The following is a 21,477-nucleotide window of genomic DNA, read 5'->3' as shown; positions in this document are numbered from 1 at the left end:
TGTGTGTGCATTGGGGTGGTGTGTCTGTGTGTAGTGTGGTGTTACTGTGTGTAGTGTGATGTTTATGTGTGTCTGTGTGTAGTGTGGTGTTTCTATATGTGTGTGCATTGGTTTGGTCTGTCTGTGTGTAGTGTGGTGTTACTGTGTGTAGTGTGATGTTTATCTGTGTCTGTGTGTAGTGTGGTGTTTCTATATGTGTGTGCATTGGTTTGGTCTGTCTGTGTGTAGTGTGGTGTTACTGTGTGTAGTGTGATGTTTATGTGTGTCTGTGTGTAGTGTGGTGTTTCTATATGTGTGTGCATTGGTTTGGTCTGTCTGTGTGTAGTGTGATGTTTATGTGTGTAGTGTGATGTTTATGTGTGTCTGTGTCTAGTGTGGTGTCACTGTGTGTAGTGTGATGATTATGTGTGTCTTTGTGTAGTGTAGTATTACTGTGTGTAGTGTGATGCATATGTGTTACTGTGTGTAGTGTGATGTTTGTGTGTATCTGTGTGTAGTGTGGTGTTTCTGTGTGTGTATGCAATGGGGTGGTGTATCTGTGTGTAGTGAGGTGTTTCTTTGTGTATTTTGGTGGTCTGTCTGTGTGTGTTTCTGTATGAGGTGGTTTGTGTGATGTTTCTCTGTGTGTGTGTGTTTGGTTGTGTGTGTGTGTTTAATGTTTCTGAGTGTGTGTCTGTGTGTAGTGTGGTGTTTCTGTGTGTTTTTGTGTGGTCTGTTTGTGTTTATGTTATCAATATATTTGTAATAAATCATTTCCTATGGTCTCTACACAACAAGACTAACTCGACCTTCACTCTTAACTATTTAAAACCACTTCTATATGTTCAAGTGTCACTGAGGATCTCATGAGGTCTTGAGGAGGATCCACCTTAAATGATACCTCTTCCTAAAACCCAGTCTTTAAAATGTCTCTGAAGATGTTGCACTGCTGCCCGACGTGGCTTCATGTCTAACGTGTCTCTCTCTCCACAGCGATAGAGACCCAGAGCACCAGCTCGGAGGAGATAGTGCCAAGTCCGCCCTCGCCTCCCCCGCCGCCCCGAGTCTACAAGCCCTGCTTTGTGTGCCAGGATAAGTCCTCAGGGTACCACTATGGTGTCAGCGCCTGTGAAGGCTGCAAGGTGAGATTCCTGGACCTTTTTTTTTTTTCTCCCGATCTGCCACGCAAGCAACATCTCCGTCGGTCCGGGGTCCGGTCGCCGCGGGAGACGCTCCACAACAACAAAACTGAGCCTATTTATGATTAACGTTTTTTTATGGAGGTTTTATTGAGGGTCCCGTATAAAGTATTTCAGAACGAAAAAGCTGTCGCAACGTCTCCGTGTACAGTACTTTAGTACCGGTGATACTCGCTGCTATCAGCGGCGCTGACACGACCGCATCCGTTATCATTACGGCCCGATAGTGACGAGTCTTATCGGCGCTTTTGTTTGTGTGCGGACAGACCTCTTGATCCGACCGGCTTGTGTAAGCCCTCGCTGAGGGAGTCCATGTCACACACTTGGAAACACTAACGTCGCGTCTCAGCAGTTTTGAAATGATGTTTTTTTTCAAGTGTCAGTCAGTTCACCGGTGACTTGTTACTTCTCGACCGAGGAACTCGAATATATCAGTAACTGCAGAAACTTTTTGACGTTAATATCATGACGAGGGAAACTGACTTTAACTGCAGGTGTGTTTTTTTTTTTTTAGAGGGTCAAAATGAGTTGGGAGCAAACATGTGAGGCTAGATTAGCTGCGTCGGCTAAAATAAAAAGCTTAAAATATTGATTTATTTAAACTTTTAACTGAATAATTCAGCAGTATGGAGGTATTTTGGATGTTTTTAAGTGTCTTTTTGGACGAAGATGAAGACCAAGACAACTGAGCTCCAGTCGCTACATTAAAATGAACAAACGTTTTTATCTATAACTCTAAAAAGAACAGATGACTCTAAAAATAATCCCAACTCTTTAGGGCGAGTAGAAAATGAGTGAATTTTGGAGGTATTTGGATGTTTTTAAGTGTCTTTTTGGACGAAGATGAAGACGAAGACAACTGAGCTCCAGTCGCTACATTAAAATGAACAAACGTTTTTATCTATAACTCTAAAAAGAACAGATTTTTCTTAAAATAATCACAACCCTTAGTCAACATGAGGGTGAGTTATTTAGTTGAACTTTACCCAAATTAAAAAATACAGTTTAGTTAGAAACACATAAACAGGAATCTCAACAAGACTGGGTATTAAACCACCTTAAATTATATCGTAGTACCAAGTTCTTCGTCTATTGGTACCAATTTTTGATACTCGTGCATGAGAAAACTTGATAATGTATGGATTTATCTGAAGAAAAACTGATGTGACAAAGGCAGAGAAGTGTTCTTTTGAACTGGAAATTGTTTATTTTGGGGGTTTTATTCAAAAGAAAACAGCTTGAAGTGAAATATATACCAAAGCTGAAAACTTAAGCTAAGATTTGTACTATGCCATACTTGCTGTACAAAAAAGTCAACGGTATAAAAGTGAAGGAATCGGTGTTAGTACCTGCAACAAATATAATAGAACGGTACTTAGTCATGAAAATAACACGAGGTGAATTATTTATAATTTTAAACTGAAATAGCCAAACACAAAATGTTTTCATGTCTAGATTAATAGCTTCCTTTATACGTTTAAGGATAAATATCCAGCATCACATGTACTAAACTACCTCACTAAGAAGTAAACTACTACATGCTAAACCAAGATTTAAAGTATAAATAATCTGTAACTATTTTTCCATTTCTGGTCACGCAAGTAAACTAAATTAGAATCGTCTCATATGCCGTGAAGAATCTGTCTTGCAGGACAAGTAGCTTCCCACTTTAGTGTATTCCACAAAGTACTATTCGGTGGTTGTTTTAAACTACGTTTTAAGTTGATCGTTCAGTCCATCAATGAATCTTCTGACATTATTTGCGATGAGGCGTATCCAAGGATGAATGTTCAAATCCAGAGTCTAATCCAGTGCATCGGCAGTGATGAGATTATTATGGATGCTTGAATTTGACCAAAAATGGATTTTTGGAACATTCCAACATGTGATGTTTTCTCTTTGGCGGAGTCGTTACAGACGACCTCTGATCTATTGACCCTTCACATCACCTGCGTTCCACGTGCTCAGGAGCCGGATTAATAATCATTTTAATCTAATTTAATGCAAGTCTTGAAGTGTCCTTTGCAACATTCATCAGGATGAATGTATATCTTCCGGCCATATAAGCGGTGTTTGCGCCGCATTCATTACCCCGCACTAATGTGATCATCAGACGCCGAGGTGATACATCCATCGTTACGTGATTAATCTGTTGATTTTCTCTTGTAATCACAGTTTTATTCCCTCTGACAGAAAAATAATAGCGTCGGGACAATGATGAATCGCTTTCCACGAGCACGTGGAAGCAGAAGCTGATGATTTAATGCGTCTTTTGTCGGATTTATTCAAAACATTCGAAAACAATTTATCTCCAGAGCACATGAAAACAATAAAACCTCGTCACACGTGCATGAAACATTTTCTAGATGATCAATTTTGCAAACTTATTTAAATGCATGTGAGAGATTATTTAGGATATTCTTCTTTATATCCAAACAGATGATGCAGTTTAGTAAGAATGTACATGAAAGTCTCGTCTACTATATTAAAAATGATGATACAAATGACTCACAGCTGAACAGGGAGTTGTTCCAAGTGTTTATTTGCTTGTCGTTTACAGCAGTTAACTACTGCTTAATACCGTCTTCACGGCACTAGCTCGCTGACACGCTAACCTTTGCCATCCTGGGACGCTAACTCGATCTAACCGTCACCAAAGCTCTTTAACAACTGAGCTAAACCGGATAAGTTGCCCTCCTAACTAGTGGGGTTTATTGGCACTAACCTGGTGATACCACAGGTGTCACGGTACAGGATCAACGGTGCAATATATTACCATATATTGTGATACTGTAATAACAACAAGGATATATGTGTAGTATTGTCGAGTACTTGACTCTGGTGTTGTAGTATTTACAGACCACATGACTCTTGACGAATTTGTTACTACTTTGTTTTCAAACCAAAATATGTCCAAACATCATCTTTAAAAGCTGCTGGAGTCCACTGTATCCTCTCGTCCTCAGTCACAGCCAGGATCTCGCCGGGTTCCTTTAGCTGCAGAGAAGCAATTTGTTTTCCTCAACCACTAAGATTGGATTTTGGACTGAAATTTAAAAAGAAAAATAGATTTCTGTGGACGACTGAGAATGACTGCTGGCATCTAGTATTTGTATTTTAATTGTAGATAAAAAGAAAAGTGAGTTTGTTTCACACGTTATTGAAATACAATCCATAAAATAACTATGAATATATTAAGTTAAAAAGCGAAAATCAATTCAAATCTAAAATTTTGTTGAAGGCCTTGAATAAAGTTATCATGGGAAAAGATATCGCAATATCTAAGTGTTTTGATATTTTACTGTTATGTTTCAACTAGTTTCTTTAAAAGAGTTGATTGTTGGCAAAATACGTACAAACATCAGCTTTAAAAGCTACTGGAGTCCACTGTATCCTCTCGTCCTCAGTCACAGCCAGGATCTCGCCGGGTTCCTTTAGCTGCAGAGTAGCAATTTGTTTTCCTAAACCACTAAAATTTGATTTTGGATCGAAATTAAAAAAAAAAAAAAGATTTCTGTGGACGACTGAGAATGACTGCTGGCATCTAGTGGCCGGAGGTTGAATTGCAACACAAAAATTAACAATCATTGTAAGTATTTGGATTTTAATTGTAGATAAAAAGAAAAATTTGTTTGTTTCACACATTATTGAAATACAATCCATAAAATAACTATGAATATATTAAGTTAAAAAGCGATTAAAATAAACATTTTTGTTGAAGCCCTTGAATAAAGGTATCATGGGAAAAGATATCGCAATATCTAAGTGTATTGATATTTTACTCTCATACTATCAGCTGTTATGTTTCAACTAGTTTCTTTAAAAGAGTTGATTGTTGGCGATGTTGACACATTCTTTGATTTTTGTCTTGTTATTTTTTAGTTTCCATTTGTGAGATAATAGTTCGTTTTAGTCTAAATAAGTAATCGTTACCGTAAAACAAGATAAACGATGGATCAGACGACGCCATAATAAGGACCTTGTTGACCTTGAGAATATATTAGAGCAAGAATAGCTGATGCCACCCGTGGAACTCTGACTGTATGTTCTTAATGATAAACATGTGAAGGTTACGTTTGAGTGACAATTTAATTTAAAGCAACAATAGAAGAAGCTTCAGAGTATTTGAACAGGTTACTGTCAACGTCATCAATATTCATCGTCTCGCTGCCTCTCGCCCGCCCACCCGTCAGCTCCGGCTCTAATTTGAGAACTTCAAAAAACGTCTCCTCCACATCTCCGACTTCAGAGGAGATGAGTGGCTGAAGCGTGTTCAATAATTCACCGCTACATGTGAACATATACGGCGTTCTCATCTGAGACCGGGGTAAGTTGGAGGTTAGCGGCGGCGGCCGGGCCGCGGCGTGCCGAACTACAAAGGCGTTTCCTGGGGGCAGCAGCGAGCCGAGGAAACAGGAGAGGGATTTGAAGCTCGCTCGTTTGTTGTCGGGGCTTCTACGCCTTCCTCCTGCAGTTAGCAACAGATAAACATTAAATATGCATGTGCACGCCCACATGTGTGTCATGTTGGGGCCACATCCGCACGTGTCTGCAGATACGCCTGCGATACATGTTCCGTAATTACAGAAGAACGGCGGCTCTAGTCGTAGATTTGTGATGTTCACACGGCTGTCAGTGACTTCTGATGTACTTTCTTAATATATATTTTATATATACGTTTGGGGTTGTGCGATACGGGTTATTCACGATCCGATACTGTGAACGATATCTGCGATTTAGTTTCTATATATGAAGATATATGTGAGAGGAGAAGAAATAATACCCACAAAAATTAAAATGTAAGTACAAACTTGTCTTATGTAAACCATTATTCTATGATCCTGAGAAGTCACGTAAAAAATGACTTTTCTGTTGTTTGTATTATTGTTTTATTATCTTGCATCTCGTCTTCTTCCTTTCTTTACGACGTACTCTGCAGCTAAAGGAACAATCCCGCGAGATCCTAGCGGCGACTGTGGACGAGAGGATACAGTCGACGCCAGCGGGTTTTACTGGTGATGTGTCGATGAAGCTTCGTGAAACAGTGTCATTATCTAGACACTAGATGTCCCTCTTTGCTCTATAATCTATTGCTTTGAAAAGCTATTCTATTGAAACGTCACATCATTTTTAAGCTGAGGGCGCCCCCTACTGTCCTCTGAAGAATATGACACTGTTTCATGAAGCTTCATCGACACATCACTAGGTATTACCCTAATTTATTTTTTCGGGATTAGCGCCCCCACAAAACGCAACAGGATGGATTAAGTACTGACGATGACAATTTAAGTAAATTCGTAATGTGTGATGGAATAAAATATCAATATTTTCCATCAGTGTATCTATTATTTACTGCGATATAAAGCAGAACAATATATTGCTAAATCACAATTGCAATGTATTGTTGTTGTATTTGTACATATTGAACTCGGCATTCTTAAACTTCATTAAATTTCAAATAGTTGTAAATCATCACAAGATAAATGCTAAAATTAAAAAAATTCTAAATTACTGACGTGGTCCGTCATATAATCTTGCCTAATAACTAGCATCAGTTATCGAGTTATAAAGAAAAGTACGGAGTCGTCGTTGACGTATGTATCGCTGAATAATCTGATTGCTTCACTGGTCCGAATAAATCATCTGTAACTCGTACACATGTTAAAATAACGCCGGTGACCCGTGTGAACACGCGTGTGCTCCTCCCTGCGCTCGCCACTCTCCCTGCCCTTTCGGCGCCGTGGGGTTCCGACCGGCGCACCGAGGGTTCTTGTCACCGGCGGGATTAAGCAGTGATACAAAAAGAAGCTTAGAGGCGGCAGGAAGCCATGACTCCTAAATGAAGACGAGCGTGGACGAGCCAATGAGGGGAGGGCGAGGCGGCACCTGAGCCCGCTGGTGTGTGGAGGCACTGGGTCAAATCCCCTCGTGACACCCGGGTCAGGGTCAGGGCAGCGGTGGATCAAAGAGGACATGATACACACAGGGAGGCCACAGTTGTCCGCCCCCCCGCACCCGCACCCCCCCCCTACTCCAGCAGATTGGAATAACCGACGAGCTTTGTTGTGAGGCCTTCGCCGTCCCCCGGAGGAGACGACATCCTCTCCTCACCCGACGCCGGTCGGGAGATTTGAAGGATTGATTCTCTCATCCGTGTCTCTTTTAATCGGCCCCCAGATGCCGATTTTTTTTTTTTTTACACCCGACCCCGCCGTGGACGACGAGGAAACCCAAATTCAAGTCGCCCGCCCGATGGTGGCGGCATCAGCTGAGGACAAATTGCAGGCTTAGACCCGCTAGCCATCTGTTAGCTAGCAGAGCTAATCCTTCTCTGTGGGAAGAGGCCAAAGTCCCTAACCCCCCCCCGCCCCCCCCACGACACTCCCTCGCTGGCTCCTCCCACCTGCCCCCCCCCCCCCTCGCACAGCATCATCTCCAACGTCACACTGTGTCACGTCAATATTGACTCGGGTCGTCCGTCGACCCACATTCACCTCCTCCCGTGATCCATGTTGTCTTGTATCGTCACAAAACTATTCTATAATGTATGAAGCAAAAACATCCAACGTCGGAACTTGTCGTGTTATTTAAAAAAAATACATTGTTTTTCTATTGTTTACTCTCTATGGTTCACTCAATTATGATGGTTTTAAATCGTTTTTTATTTACAAGCATAAAGGAAAAAAAGTGTTTTGATCTGTTGTTTAGATTTAACTACCTAACAGGCAGAAGCCTCAAGAGAACCAGACTCTAGACAGAGGATGACTGCTTCAACAAAAAGGTATACTGAACGTTAGGAGAACATATTTTATTGAAGGAAAGTTTGTAGAAATATTATGAATATTTTAGTAAAACAAGTATGAAATATTAAAGGTTAGTTTCAGTTCAGTTTCAGTTGTGCTACAAATATATCTTTTAAGGTGTATTTGGTGTGTTGCTGTTTGAGCTCAAGCATTAGATTCATTCATAAATAAAAAAAAAAAGAATTCATTTATGCATACATTATTACAAATAAATTGATTTTATTATTAAATATTATTGATTTTACAAACACTATTAGTCGTTTATGTTTTATTTTTCATGCTAGTAGATTCTTAAAGTTCATTATATCTCCTTGTATCTACAATTGATCGAGTAACAGTTAAATTAATTTCTTTAATCTTAGCCGATGAATCTTATTTTTACTCCTTACATTACTTTTCTATTTTTCTCTTCAAGTGTTTGGTCGTTTATTGCGCCCACTGGTGTCGGAACAGTGTCACTGCAACGTCATGAAACCCTGGCTGCTACAAACCACGTGTTTTTATTTTTAATGTTGTGAATATTTCTTGTTTTTTATCTCACTGTGAGTTAAATTAGTTTCTCAGTACTTTATTAAATTGAAGCTTGACTTTTACTACATGATTGATCAAATTTAAACCATTAGTACTGTAAAAAAAAACAACTTAAATTACTGCTTTAAACAATTGTTTTTAAAGGAACACACAATCTTTTGAGTGGATCTAACTTTCTAAATCGCACTCCAATAATACTTTTGTCATCTTGGGAGTTTAGTTGCTCTAGATTTATAAGGAGCTTGATTTACCTTTCATGTGTAATGTATGACCATGTTTTCAACTCATTACTTTATAAAGTTGCTCTGAAATCTGGGCGAACGAGAGGTTACGAGAGTCCATTATGATGTGATATTGGCTTCACTCCTCCTCCAGCTGTGATCACGCCCCACTTTGTTTATACAACGAGTCCCTCGGAGGTGGAGACTTCTGCGATTAATGAGGCGCGGTGACAAACCTCCATGTTTGACCAATCACAGCAGAGTGGGTGTGGTTATGGTCAACAAGATTTAATATCCAGAAAGTTTTTTAAGTGGGCGGAGCTTAAGATCATTTTCTAATGTCAATATTCTAATGAAAAGAGAGTTTTGTACAAACACACACTGATGGTACAATAGAGTCACACATCACAACAACACAGATACACACTGATGATACAATAGTCACACATCACAACAACACAGATACACACTGATGATACAATAGAGTCACACATCACAACAACACACATACACACTGATGATACAATAGAGTCACACATCACAACAACACACACACTGATGATACAATAGAGTCACACATCACAACAACACACACTGATGATACAATAGAGTCACACATCACAACAACACACATACACACTGATGATACAATAGAGTCACACATCACAACAACACACACACTGATGATACAATAGAGTCACACATCACAACAACACACACTGATGATACAATAGAGTCACACATCACAACAACACACATACACAATGATGATACAATAGAGTCACACATCACAACAACACACACACACTGATGATACAATAGAGTCACACATCACAACAACACACACTTACACACTGATGGTACAATAGAGTCACACATCACAACAACACACACTGATGATACAATAGAGTCACACATCACAACAACACACACTGATGATACAATAGAGTCACACATCACAACCACACACACACACTGATGATACAATAGAGTCACACATCACAACAACACACACTGATGATACAATAGAGTCACACATCACAACCACACACACACACTGATGATACAATAGAGTCACACATCACAACCACACACACACCAACACATTGGTTGAACTGTAAATAGGTCATGTGTTCAAAACCACTCTGACCTGGAACCACTCCGTCATGTGCTCCTGGCCGACCTTTGCCGAGCCGATGAGTGACCTCATGAGTCCACGGCAGCATTAGTTTTTTTAGCCTTCGCTCGGCTTGACTCGCGGTTAAGCCTTTTAACAGATTAATAGTTGCTTGTTCGTCGCTTATCTCGCCAGCAGGAGTTGTTGTGGGGCGCGGCACGCCACCTGGCAGCTGCTCCCAGGTCCTGGAAGGAAAACAACGTCTTTCGACGAGAACATGGGAGCTCATCCGTTTTTGTTTTTTTTCCATCTCTTTCTGTCGCGCAGGGATTCTTCCGGAGGAGCATCCAGAAGAACATGGTGTACACGTGTCACCGGGAGAAGAACTGCATCATCAACAAAGTCACGCGGAACCGCTGTCAGTACTGTCGGCTGCAGAAGTGCCTGGAAGTGGGGATGTCCAAGGAGTGTAAGTCCACCCCTGAACGTCTCCACCATTCTTCCTACATCCAGGCCCGGCTGTGGGGGGGTGGGGGGGGGGGGGTGATGGCTCAGTCCAGCTGTGGGCGTCACACCGTTATTTGGTATTTAGGGGTTTTCGTGCTTGTGATGCGGGCTGGCACGAGCGGCGGTGGCGTCGCCCGGGTTGCCAGACCCCCCCTCCCGGGTTGCCAGACCCCCCCCCCCTCGACGAGCGCGTTCTCACCTGCCGAGAGTGAAAGAGCAGACGTGAGCGCCCGAGGGTTGTGTGAACGTCAACACTCACACACACACACACACACACACGTGCAGTCACATTGGATCAAGTAATTGGTCGGAGGTGTGACCAGGCAGGGCCCGGGAGGGCGACGTGTATTTTTAACTCATCACAGAATCACGTTTATATTTTAAAAAAAAATTTTTTATCCTTTATTTGAGAGCGTTTCACCTGCTGCTGGAGGGAGAGTCCAGGTCTCGGTGCCATCGCTTCTGTGGCTTACAGTAAAAGAAGTTATCCTCTGAGCTACTTACCTCTGAATGGAGCCATTAATCATGGTTAGAGGGTCACACACGCGCCGGTGGAGCTCGACTGCCATCTAGCGGTGGAAAAGGGAAACTGCATCATATTTAACATTTCAAGTGATAGTTCGACTACAATTCAAACTTTACGCATTTTCTACTCGCCCTCATGTCGACTCATGTTGGGATTATTTTCAGAGTAATTTTTAGAGTTATAGACAACATTTTTTGTTCATTTTGATGTAGTGACTGGAGCTCAGTTGTCTTCGTCTTCATCTTCGTCCAAAAAGACACTTTAAAACATCCAAATACCTTCATACTGCTCGACTGTGACGTCCATCTTGGATTGAAGCTCCATATGAGAAGAATTGTTCCGGAAAAACTTAAAATAATCTTTGTTTAAGGTTTGTTTGTAGCAGAAGTGTAGTAGGCTAACATGCTACACAGACAGGAAACACTGTGAGAGCTCCCAGTGTCTTTTTGGACGAAGATGAAGATGAAGACTACTGAGCTCCAGTCGCTACATTAAAATGAACAAAAATGTTTGTCTACAACTACAAAAAAAGAACAGATTACTCTGAAAATAACAACATCCAAACGCCTCCATATACTGCTCGTCTGTAACGTCCATCTTGGATTGAAGCCTCGACATGAGAAGAATTGTTCAGAAAAAACTTAAATAAGTAAATATTTTACACTTGTTTGTAGAAGTCATCAGTCTCTCAGCTGCTGCCTGAAGGTTTTCCTCATTCAAACAGATTGCAAGTGTCAGTGCGCAGGAGTAAGGCCGATGGTCTTGCAGCATCTGCTAAAAGCAAACTTAAAATACAGAATTATTTAAGATTTTTCTGAGAAATTTCTCATGTCGAGGCTTCAATCCAAGATGGACGTTACAGTCGAGCAGTATGGAGGTATTTGGATGTTTTTAAGTGTCTTTTTGGACGAAGATGAAGACGAAGACAACTGAGCTCCAGTCGCTACATTAAAATAAACTAACATTTTTGTCTTTAACTCTAAAAAGAACAGATTAATCTGAAAATAATCCCAACTCTTAGTCGACATGATGGTGAGTAAAAGTAGTAGAAAATGAGTGAAGTTTGGATTTTATGTACTTCTGAGTTCTGAGTTCACTTATGTTTCTTGGTGGGAAAAACATCCGCAGTTTTTTTTTATTTACACAAAAACAAGTTTGATTCTAATAATGTAATAGTGTGAACAATCAAATTTTCCTATTTAAAGAACTGATCAAATGGGATCATTTTTGACATCTAAGCCTTTTTTCTTAATTCTAAATTCCCGGTGTTAAAGTCAAGATAATCTGACTTCACGGACATCATATTCCGCTCCTCATGACACGGACTAACTTGTCATCCCCCACCTGGCGCCCGACACAAGGTCACCAGGACGCCCTCCTCCCGCCCAGCGGTGGGTCGGCGTGACAGGAAGTGTCGGCCGTATGAGCGGAGCTGTCCGAGCCGTTCCTCCCTCAGCCTTTGAATCGTCTAATTTATGTTGGTCACCTTGTTCCTGCATAACTTTGGATCAGCGAGTGTCACGGAGACGCCGCGACTCCCTGCTGCTCGCAGATGCTCACTTTTGCTTCTGCGACCAAAGTCACTGGTCAGGATGGTCAGTGTCTTGAGTGTGAGCCCAAAAAATAAGAGCAACTTATGGTCCAAACAAATGTTTTAAAATATAAAAGGATTTATTACTTTAATAAAAGGAGATTATTTCTCTCCTCTGGTCCTGAAGCGTGTTCAGGAACCATCAGTAGATTCTGATCCACAGACCTCAGAGCCCGAGCTGGGGTGTAAGTCTGGATCAGAATCTACTGATGGAAGGTCTGACCATGAATAGATCTGAAAGTAAGAACCAGAATTTTAAAATCGATCCTGAAAGAAACTGGCAGCCAGTGAAGAGTTTTAAGGATCAGAGAAATGTGAGTTCTTCTACTAGAGCGGCTCAGAATTTTCACTGCAGAGTTTTGTATGAACTGCAGGCGAGACATCCTTCTTGTTTAGACACCAAAATAAACTGTTACAATATTCTAAACAAGAAGACACAAACACATGGATTATAAACTCCAGATCGTGTTGTGACATCATTTTCATGAGTTTTCCTCAGTTGTTGTGTTTGATGATTGTGTTGTGGTTTGTCAAAAACATTTGTCGTTTCAGCGACTCTTCTTGGTTGTGTTTGATTTATTGATTCTTATACTTTTCCTTTTTATGTGATTTGTGTCTCTCTCGGTCACTTGTGATGAGTAGTTTAGGATTATTGTGTTCATTAATTTTCTTTAAGTCATGGTCATCTTGTCGTTTTTTAAAGTTAAAGTTAAAACATGTTCGTTTTCTTGGAGTTTATGTCGAATGATGGCTCGTTAAATTATCATTATTTTTCCGTCATATCTTCTTGTCTTGTTGAGTCATTGCGTGAACGGACTCTGTTGTGTTTGCGATCATTAGTTTCACTGCGACGGGTTTCGGTGGAGTCGTTTGTTTATATTTCTCCTCCTTATCATCCTCCTCTCCCTCCTGGAGGAGCAGGATATTCAACAGAAAGTAATAAAAGTAAAACAGGACGAAGCCCTGATATGATGGAGGAGCAGCACCGCCGCGCTTTGAACGTGGTGTGAGCGAGAAGGAAGCGTTGAGGAGATGGGGGGAGGAAACAGAGAGAGAGAGAGAGAGAGAGAGAGAAACTTTCATCACTGTCGACTGCAACATTGACATTTTTATCTTTCCATTGAATCGAATCTGCGTGATGGACGAGCTGCCACCGCTTTAATTTTCCTCACACGAATTATCCGCGTCTGCCCACCTCGCTCACTCTTGTACAGGGAGGCAGCAGCAGAAATTGTCTATTAACTGCAGGCTGAGGCAGAAATCTGCCACGAGGACCCATGATTGAGTGATGTGTGTGTGTGTGTGTGTGTGTGTGTGTGTGTGTGTAGAGTCGACGCTTCTTGTAAATCATGTGCGGCATAAACGTGCAACAATGCACTCGCCACGTTCATATTCTAATAAAACATTTTTTGAAAGGTGCATTGCAGACATGAAGACACACAAACACACATCTTTTCTCCCCCCAACCCCAACCCCCCCCGACCCCCGAGTTATTGCATGTGGCAATTCTCCGTGACAGATCGCCAGTCACGCCTAATAGTCCTTTAACGACTTCATTAAATTGTGTTGTGCGGCTTATGATTGCGCTGCCAATTTGTCAGCGCGGGTAATGTCTGCACTCGCCGCCTCTTCTTTCTCTTTACTCCTGGATTAATTGGTGTGGGCTTGTGTTGCGGCCCTCGGCTCCGCCCATCGCGCACGGGTCGCCGGTCGATGCCACGATGCCGGTCCGGTCAGCGGGTCAGGGTTACTCAACTGACCCGGAATCAGTTTGATTGGACTTTTTTTTTTATAAAGTGAAAAATCACTTGTGTTGTTCAGGAGGTCGAGCTTCTCTCATGTGTTAGTTATGTTTGCATGAAGTTTTTTTTACATGTGGTTACTAAAATAAAATAAGTTTAAGCAAAGTGGTTCTTTCGGGGGGTCTTCATGTAGCTTAAGGAACTGATGTGATACAGGTTAGGATAGTACTGGCTTACAAGAAACATCTTAAGACGTTTTTATTTGTGAAGGTTTTTCCTTGATTTTCTTCAACTCCTGTGTTGTTCTCAGTTGTATCTTGATCTTTAAAGTATATATTTTAGTGAGTATTGTTTTGATTGTTTAAGCGCTTTGTGACCCTGGTCTGGAAAAGCACTTTATAAATACAAATTACTTACTTACAACTTTACTAGGAATTTAACTTTACATATGACTCGATAAAGATTTTTATTTTTATGGGTATGAGTTTTTATATTTTTCCACAGTGCGTTTAAATTATTTAAAAAATAAAAACATGTTACAGAGTTAAATATTACACAATATATTTAAAGCATAATAATGTTTTTTTGTTTTTTTTGCATTGTGATTTATTTTACATTTTTCTTTTCATGAAATACCACATTTTTTAATAAATAAAAAATATTTATAATAATAAACATTAAAAAAAAAAATGATAATAAAAGAAATAAATGAAGAAAAGAAAAAGTAAAAAATACAGAAACACAGAGAACACACGGCTCATTGCTGTTTACGTTACACATCTATAAAGTGTTATTTATATATGGTGACAACTAGTTGTCGCTTTCAGTCTGTGTACCTTTAAATGGGTCAAATATAAAATATTTTTTCTGTGAACCCTCTCATTGTGTACTTTTTGGACTATGAGGAAGTGTATCACATCAAGCTTTATTTATTTAAAGTATTCCCATCATATTTCATTCTTAATTTGCCCTTTTCTTTGGCCCCTTATAACAGTCCCTGGATATAATGTGGCCCCAGAGGGAATTGAATTACCCACCCCTGGTTTAATATAACCTCCCTTAGTCTGGGAGTTCATTCCACGCATCACCAAATGTGGGAAAATAAATAAAAGTTTATGTTGTGATTGGTTTAACTGTCATGATTCGTGTAGTAAAACTCTTAAGCTATTATATAAAAAGTTATCTTCCCTACTTAACCTTGTCTGGAGTCATGTGACCACCAAACTTTGTTATGACCGTTAACTTCTTCATATGAAGGAGAAACATTTGAAATTTACCAGAAGATAAAAACAGAATCTGACACGGCAATAATCAGTATGTTGCAACTGAAGTTGGATGCCCTCGCGGTTACACTGTTCCGACACCGGGGGGAGCCAGAAACAATTGTTTTCATCACTTGAGTGTTGCTTTAACAGCAGCCCCGACCTTACTTTAGTTTATTTCTTTGTCTCCTCGACGTGGTTCCTTCACTTTCACTTTCACTGAAACAGTGAGCGAGCGTCGGCCTCGAGCCGGGGGCCCCCCCCCCCCCCGACACTGATCTCCCATCAGCCCAGCCGTAACGAGCCGTGATGGTCGGAGTCGGAGTCAAGAGAGGGAGAATCCGATCAGCGGCTACTGGACGTTCTGGTACCAAGAGGGATTTGGGGGGATAAATGCTTTGATCTGAAGTCTAGTTCGGGGCCTGAGAAGGCAGGAGTGTGTGTGGACGGAGCTTTTAAAACCATTAGAGGACGGATATTTGTCATATTATGTTATTAGATTAGCCAGGAGCCCTAATGAAAGCAGCGGTGATTTGTCAGCCTTATGGATGGCTCCATCCCCCTCCTCCATTCATCAACCCCGGCAACACTTGAAGTGCACCTCTGTGAGCTTAGATGCAGACCGTAATGGGATTCCAATGCTAAACACCCTGCCAGTGTTTTTTGTCATTTGGGGTGAGCACGTTATTCCCAGCCTGATCGCCCAGAGGGAGACGACATTGGATTATTTCTTTTTTTCTCTCTCTCTCTCCGCCATTACCATAGCGGCTCTCTGCTGGAGCTGTCTCGCCACATTTGTCTTGGAGCAAAGCGGCAGCTGCTGCTGCAGCGTCTTTGTCGACTCACTCCAACACACTGTGGTTCCTCTTCCTCATTTTAGAGTTGTAGACAAAAATGTTTGTTCATTTTAATGTAGCGACTGGAGCTCAGTTGTCTTCATCTTCATCTTCGTCCAAAATGACACTTAAAAACATTCAAATACCTCCATACTGCTCGACTGTAACGTCCATCTTGGATTGAAGCCTCGACATGAGAAGAATTGTTCAGAAAAAAATTAAATAAGTCTTTATTTTAGGCTTCTTTATAACAGAAGTCATCAGTCTCTCAGCTGCTGCCTGAAGGTTTTCCTCATTCAAACACAAGTGTCAGTGCGACGATGGTCTTGCAGCCTCTGCCAAAAACAAACTTAAAATAGAGAATTATTTAAGATTCTTCGGATAAATTTCTCATGTCGAGGCTTCAACACAAGATGGACGTTACAGACGAGCAGTATGGAGGTATTTGGATGTTTTTAAGTGTCTTTTTGGACGAACATGAAGATGAAGCTCCAGTCGCTACATTAAAATGAACAAACCTTTTTTGTCAATGTAAATATCGGGTAAATATCGCAAGCATTTCCAAGAAACGTAAAGCGTACTGTATACACTGGAACGCGATATTTACCCGGAGAACTTCTGGTTTATAGACCTTGTATTCTTTAAACAACTGCCACAACCGAGACAACATTTGAACCCTTCCGAGCGACTATAACTCTAAAAGAACAGATTACTCTGAAAATAATCCCAACCCTGAGTCGACATGAGAGTGAGTAGAAAACTAGTGGAACTTTTGGGTGAATTATCACTTTAAGTGGAATCCAAGGCTACTTCATGTGATAGTCTTTGATAACTTTGCCGCTCAATCCTCAACTTCTCTTCACACTCTTCTCCTGTTTGTTCTCTGCAGCGGTGAGGAATGATCGGAACAAGAAGAAGAAGGAGGAGAAGAAGCAGGAGTGCACGGAAAGCTACGTGTTAAGTACAGAAACGGAGCAGATGATCGACAGGGTTCGCAAGGCTCACAAGGAAACGTTCCCGTCCCTCTGCCAGCTCGGCAAATACACCACGGTGAGTGCGAGAGTGCGTCTCGTGCCCGATGACGGGGTTCTGACCGAGCTTCTTCTGGTCCAGAGTAACAGCTCGGAGCGCCGCGTGTCGTTGGACCATGACCTCTGGGACAAGTTCAGCGAGCTGTCTACCAAGTGTATCATAAAGACGGTGGAGTTCGCGAAGCAGCTGCCAGGATTCACCACGCTCACCATCGCCGACCAGATCACGCTCTTGAAAGCCGCCTGCCTGGACATCCTGGTACGTTCAATTCAATTCAATTTTATTTAGTGTTTGTTTAGACAAAAGTGTCTTATCATAACAAAGTTATCTCAAGACACTATACAGTTGAAATAAGACTATAGTTGATTAAGTAAAAATAGAACCCAGCAATTCAACAAAGAGCAAGAAGCGAAACACTGTACAGTGAGCTATGGCGAGGAAAAACTTCCTTTTAGAAGGCAAAAACCTCGAGCGGAACCAAACTCATTGTTGACAGCCTGCCGCTTTGACCGACTGGGAGGAAGGATGGGGGGGTAGACAGATGGATAAGGAGAGGAGTGAGGGAAATTATAGTGAGAAAAAAAGAGGAGAGTGTAGGAGAGTCCATGGAGGTGCTGGAGAGAACTCGGGATCTGATGACGTGGTGAAGATCCTGGATCAGCAGCAGCTCTGGAGGTCCTGGGGCTCCGGGAAAGAAATAAAAAGGTGTTTAAACTGCACAGGTGATGAATGTAATGCAGAAAAGAAGGATATACAGAGCTCGGTGTCTAAAACTCCTCCAGCATTCTCAGCCTATAGCAGCTAAGATAAACAGTTAAGTTAGTTATAGCAGCTAAAGATAAACAGTTAAGTTAGTTATAGCCTTTATCGAAAAGTAAGGTTTTAAGATTGTTTTTAAACATAGAGAGGGTGTCTGCCCTCCGGACTGAAGCCGGTAGTTGGTTCCACAGCAGAGGGACTTGAAAACTGAAGGCCCTGGCTCCAAATCTACATTTAAATCTACGTCAACTTCCCGCCGGCCCTTCCTGAATCCACTCTTATTCACACTGCCCATGTCTCCACAGATACTTCGGATCTGCACGCGGTACACACCAGAACAGGACACCATGACCTTCTCAGATGGACTCACGCTAAACCGAACCCAGATGCACAACGCTGGCTTCGGTCCCCTTACGGATCTGGTGTTCGCCTTCGCCAACCAGCTGCTTCCTCTGGAGATGGACGACGCAGAGACGGGACTCCTCAGCGCCATCTGTTTGCTGTGTGGAGGTAGAGCAACACACTTTTTCTATCAAAGATACAAGTCCAGAGCGCGATTCAAAGAGGTAGAATCTTTTGGAGAAACTACCTGTCGTCACCCAGACGCCATCCTTGTGTGGCCCACCTTTTGATTCACCTCCGGTTCTTTAACCATCCAAAAACATTCGAACCCTTCCAAGTGTCTCAGTCCAGCCCAGTACACGGAGGCTTGCTACTGAAATAAAAAAACTCATTCGTCCTCTCGTGTTTTTTTTCCGACAGATCGTCAGGACCTAGAAGAGGCGGATAAGGTGGACATACTTCAGGAGCCCCTTCTGGAGGCTCTGAAGATCTACGTGAGGAAGAGGAGGCCACACAAACCACACATGTTTCCAAAAATGTTGATGAAGATTACTGACCTGAGGAGCATCAGTGCTAAAGGTACAGTAGTGAAAACGGTCATTCTGTTGCTTTTCATCCCTTTTCAAAGATATCAGCTAGAGCCCAGTTGTCACCACAGTGAGCTTTAAGAAGACCTCTCCGAAAGACTAGCTATTATAACATGCTGCTAATATCGGTGATGTGTCGATGAAGCTTCATGAAGTAGTGACATTATCTCCTGAGTCCACTAGATGTCAATCTTTGCTCTATAATCTATTGCTTTGAAAAGCTATTCTATTGAAACATGTAGAACAGTGTTAAATGTTTATTTTATTATTTTAAAAATATGCTCTAGATGTGTATTCATGTATAGTATTCACAGTATGATGGATACACAGAGACAAGCGAGGACGAGTTTTGATGTTTCCTTCTGTCTGCAGGAGCTGAACGAGTCATCACCCTCAAAATGGAAATCCCCGGCTCCATGCCTCCTCTGATCCAGGAGATGTTGGAGAACTCTGAAGGCCTGGAGAGCGGCGCGGCAGGCGGTCGACCCAGCGGAGCCCCACCAGGCAGCTGCAGCCCCAGTTTGTCGCCCAGCTCCGCCCAAAGCAGTCCGGCCACACAATCGCCGTAGTGACGGCCGACATTTGAACTTCTGCTCCAACAACGTTCCCGCGGTGAAAGCAGGAAGTCTGGACTCAGACGAGCCGACCCCTTCCTCCACACGAACCTACCTTCACTCTGGAACGCTGTGCTGGTGTGCAGGGAAGCAAGGCCGCCTCCGAGAGACCACCGTAAACACTGCTGACCCCCACTCCTCCCTCCACGACTCCTTCACCCGATGGATGTGATCGCTGCAGGGACAAGTTGGGAGCGGACGTGGAAGTGGCTTCTGTTGGACAAGAATCACCAGACACTTTTTTGTTGGACTCTAAAGCAGACTGCAAGGATTTGTTAGAAGAGCCGCCTCCTCCTCTCCCTCTCAAAGTTTCTTTTTTTTCCTACAAAGTTATATAAATATATATAGATATGAACTATGGTGTTTGACATGAGGGCGACTGAAAACCTTTTCTGAGATGAGAAACCGTTGTATCCCTTCACTGTTTGGATCTTTTCGTACCCACCGAGAGTATTGAGGAAGATGTTTGACTTTGATGTCACATGTACATTATTCTGATGAACACAAAGAGCAAACAGAAGTTATTTCCAGTCCTCACATTTATGTGCACAAAAAGAAAGTCGCTACGAGTGTCACCGTCTATTCCAGGTTGTTTTCCACGTATTGTTTTGTGCTTCCAGACGAATGGAAAACAAATGATTGTATGATATGGTCACAGGTCCTTTCAAGAAATCCAGTTCATGAAGATTCATTATTAAGGTGTTTTTTAAGTAGCCTTTGGTTTGTGTATATAAGCTGTATTCATTTCTTCAAAACTATGAAGAGTTTTAGGCTTCACTTGATTTTGAAAAGAAAAAACCTTTTATGTGTTTTGTTCATAGGTTTGTGATTCCAGGAAATACATTGTTGAGCACATTTTACTGAAGGAAGTTTTTGTGTCCGACTAAATACTGGACACTTAACTAATCACCGGCTGTTCAGAATGTGGCGTTCACGGTTCCCCCCCTTTTTTTCAGTTCCCGCCCTTTTGTTTTGACGTACAGTAGGTATGAACAAGTAGCACTCCAGTCGGGGCATAGCTTTCTGGCCATGTAGCAGACAGAGACGGAGTCTGGAAGTGTTGAGGTGGATCACATCTCGGGCTCGGACGTTCCTGTAGCAGCTTCGTGAGATTGATCAATGTGAAGAGTGGTGTACATACACACTGTATTTAATACAAGTGATTCTCAAAAGCCTCTATGTGGGTCCGTGTCATGTCGTGGTGGGGAAAACTAGATTGTAGTGGTCCCTCTGGACGGGGGATCGTGAAGGTCCCATATGTGATATTTGTCCTCACGCATCGTCCCCTGTGTTAGAAACATGCAGGATCCAGAGCAACCTCACACCCTGTGATACACTTAATGCCAAAACGCCTTCACATCATCTTGACCATCGTTACTGTACACACACCAATGTCTCAGGAAGGAATCATTTTGTGTGCTTGGCCTGTCCATTGTATATGTTCTGTGCTGCCCCCCCACTATGTCACTAACACACACACCTCTGCTACTGAGCCCCTGTGTTTCAAATCACTCAGACCAGAACTTGTGCAGAGAGACACCGACCCTGAACATTATGGTCTCACCATGTGTGGAGTCTCTCTACGAGTCCTTATTTCTTCTTCTTTTTTTTTGTACGGTCAAAGCTGCTTTCCTCATTTTAGGACTTAACATGTCCAGAACAGCGCACAACTTTTCTCTGCACAGCTAATCTGGAATAGAAACGGACACACCTTCGGTTTGAAACGTATGGAATATGTTGCAATTTTGTCAAGATTATCAAGCGACTTTGAGAAAAAAGAAAATAAAGGAAAAAAAAAGATAAAAAATAAAACCAACATTTAATGATTA

At 41.9% G+C, this 21,477-nt stretch overlaps 1 protein-coding gene across 3 annotated transcripts in view; it reads left to right on the top strand.

The window, feature by feature from the left end:
• raraa (retinoic acid receptor, alpha a) overlaps positions 1-21,477 on the top strand; it is a 161,540-nt gene extending 140,063 nt beyond the window's left edge. For all 3 annotated transcript variants that reach the window (XM_087783371.1, XM_087783370.1, XM_087783369.1), the window contains 7 exons: positions 973-1,121; positions 10,178-10,319; positions 17,204-17,364; positions 17,428-17,604; positions 18,411-18,615; positions 18,868-19,026; positions 19,407-21,477. In XM_087783371.1, the coding sequence (XP_087639497.1) occupies positions 973-1,121; positions 10,178-10,319; positions 17,204-17,364; positions 17,428-17,604; positions 18,411-18,615; positions 18,868-19,026; positions 19,407-19,603 (1,190 nt within the window). In that variant the 3' untranslated portion in view covers positions 19,604-21,477. The remainder of the gene's footprint in view (positions 1-972; positions 1,122-10,177; positions 10,320-17,203; positions 17,365-17,427; positions 17,605-18,410; positions 18,616-18,867; positions 19,027-19,406) is intronic.

This window comes from Callionymus lyra, chromosome 2, assembly GCF_982586985.1.
Source record: "Callionymus lyra chromosome 2, fCalLyr1.hap1.1, whole genome shotgun sequence".
NCBI lineage: Eukaryota > Metazoa > Chordata > Actinopteri > Syngnathiformes > Callionymidae > Callionymus > Callionymus lyra.
Note: the sequence above shows the minus strand (reverse complement) of the source record. Positions and strands in the feature narration are given on the sequence as shown.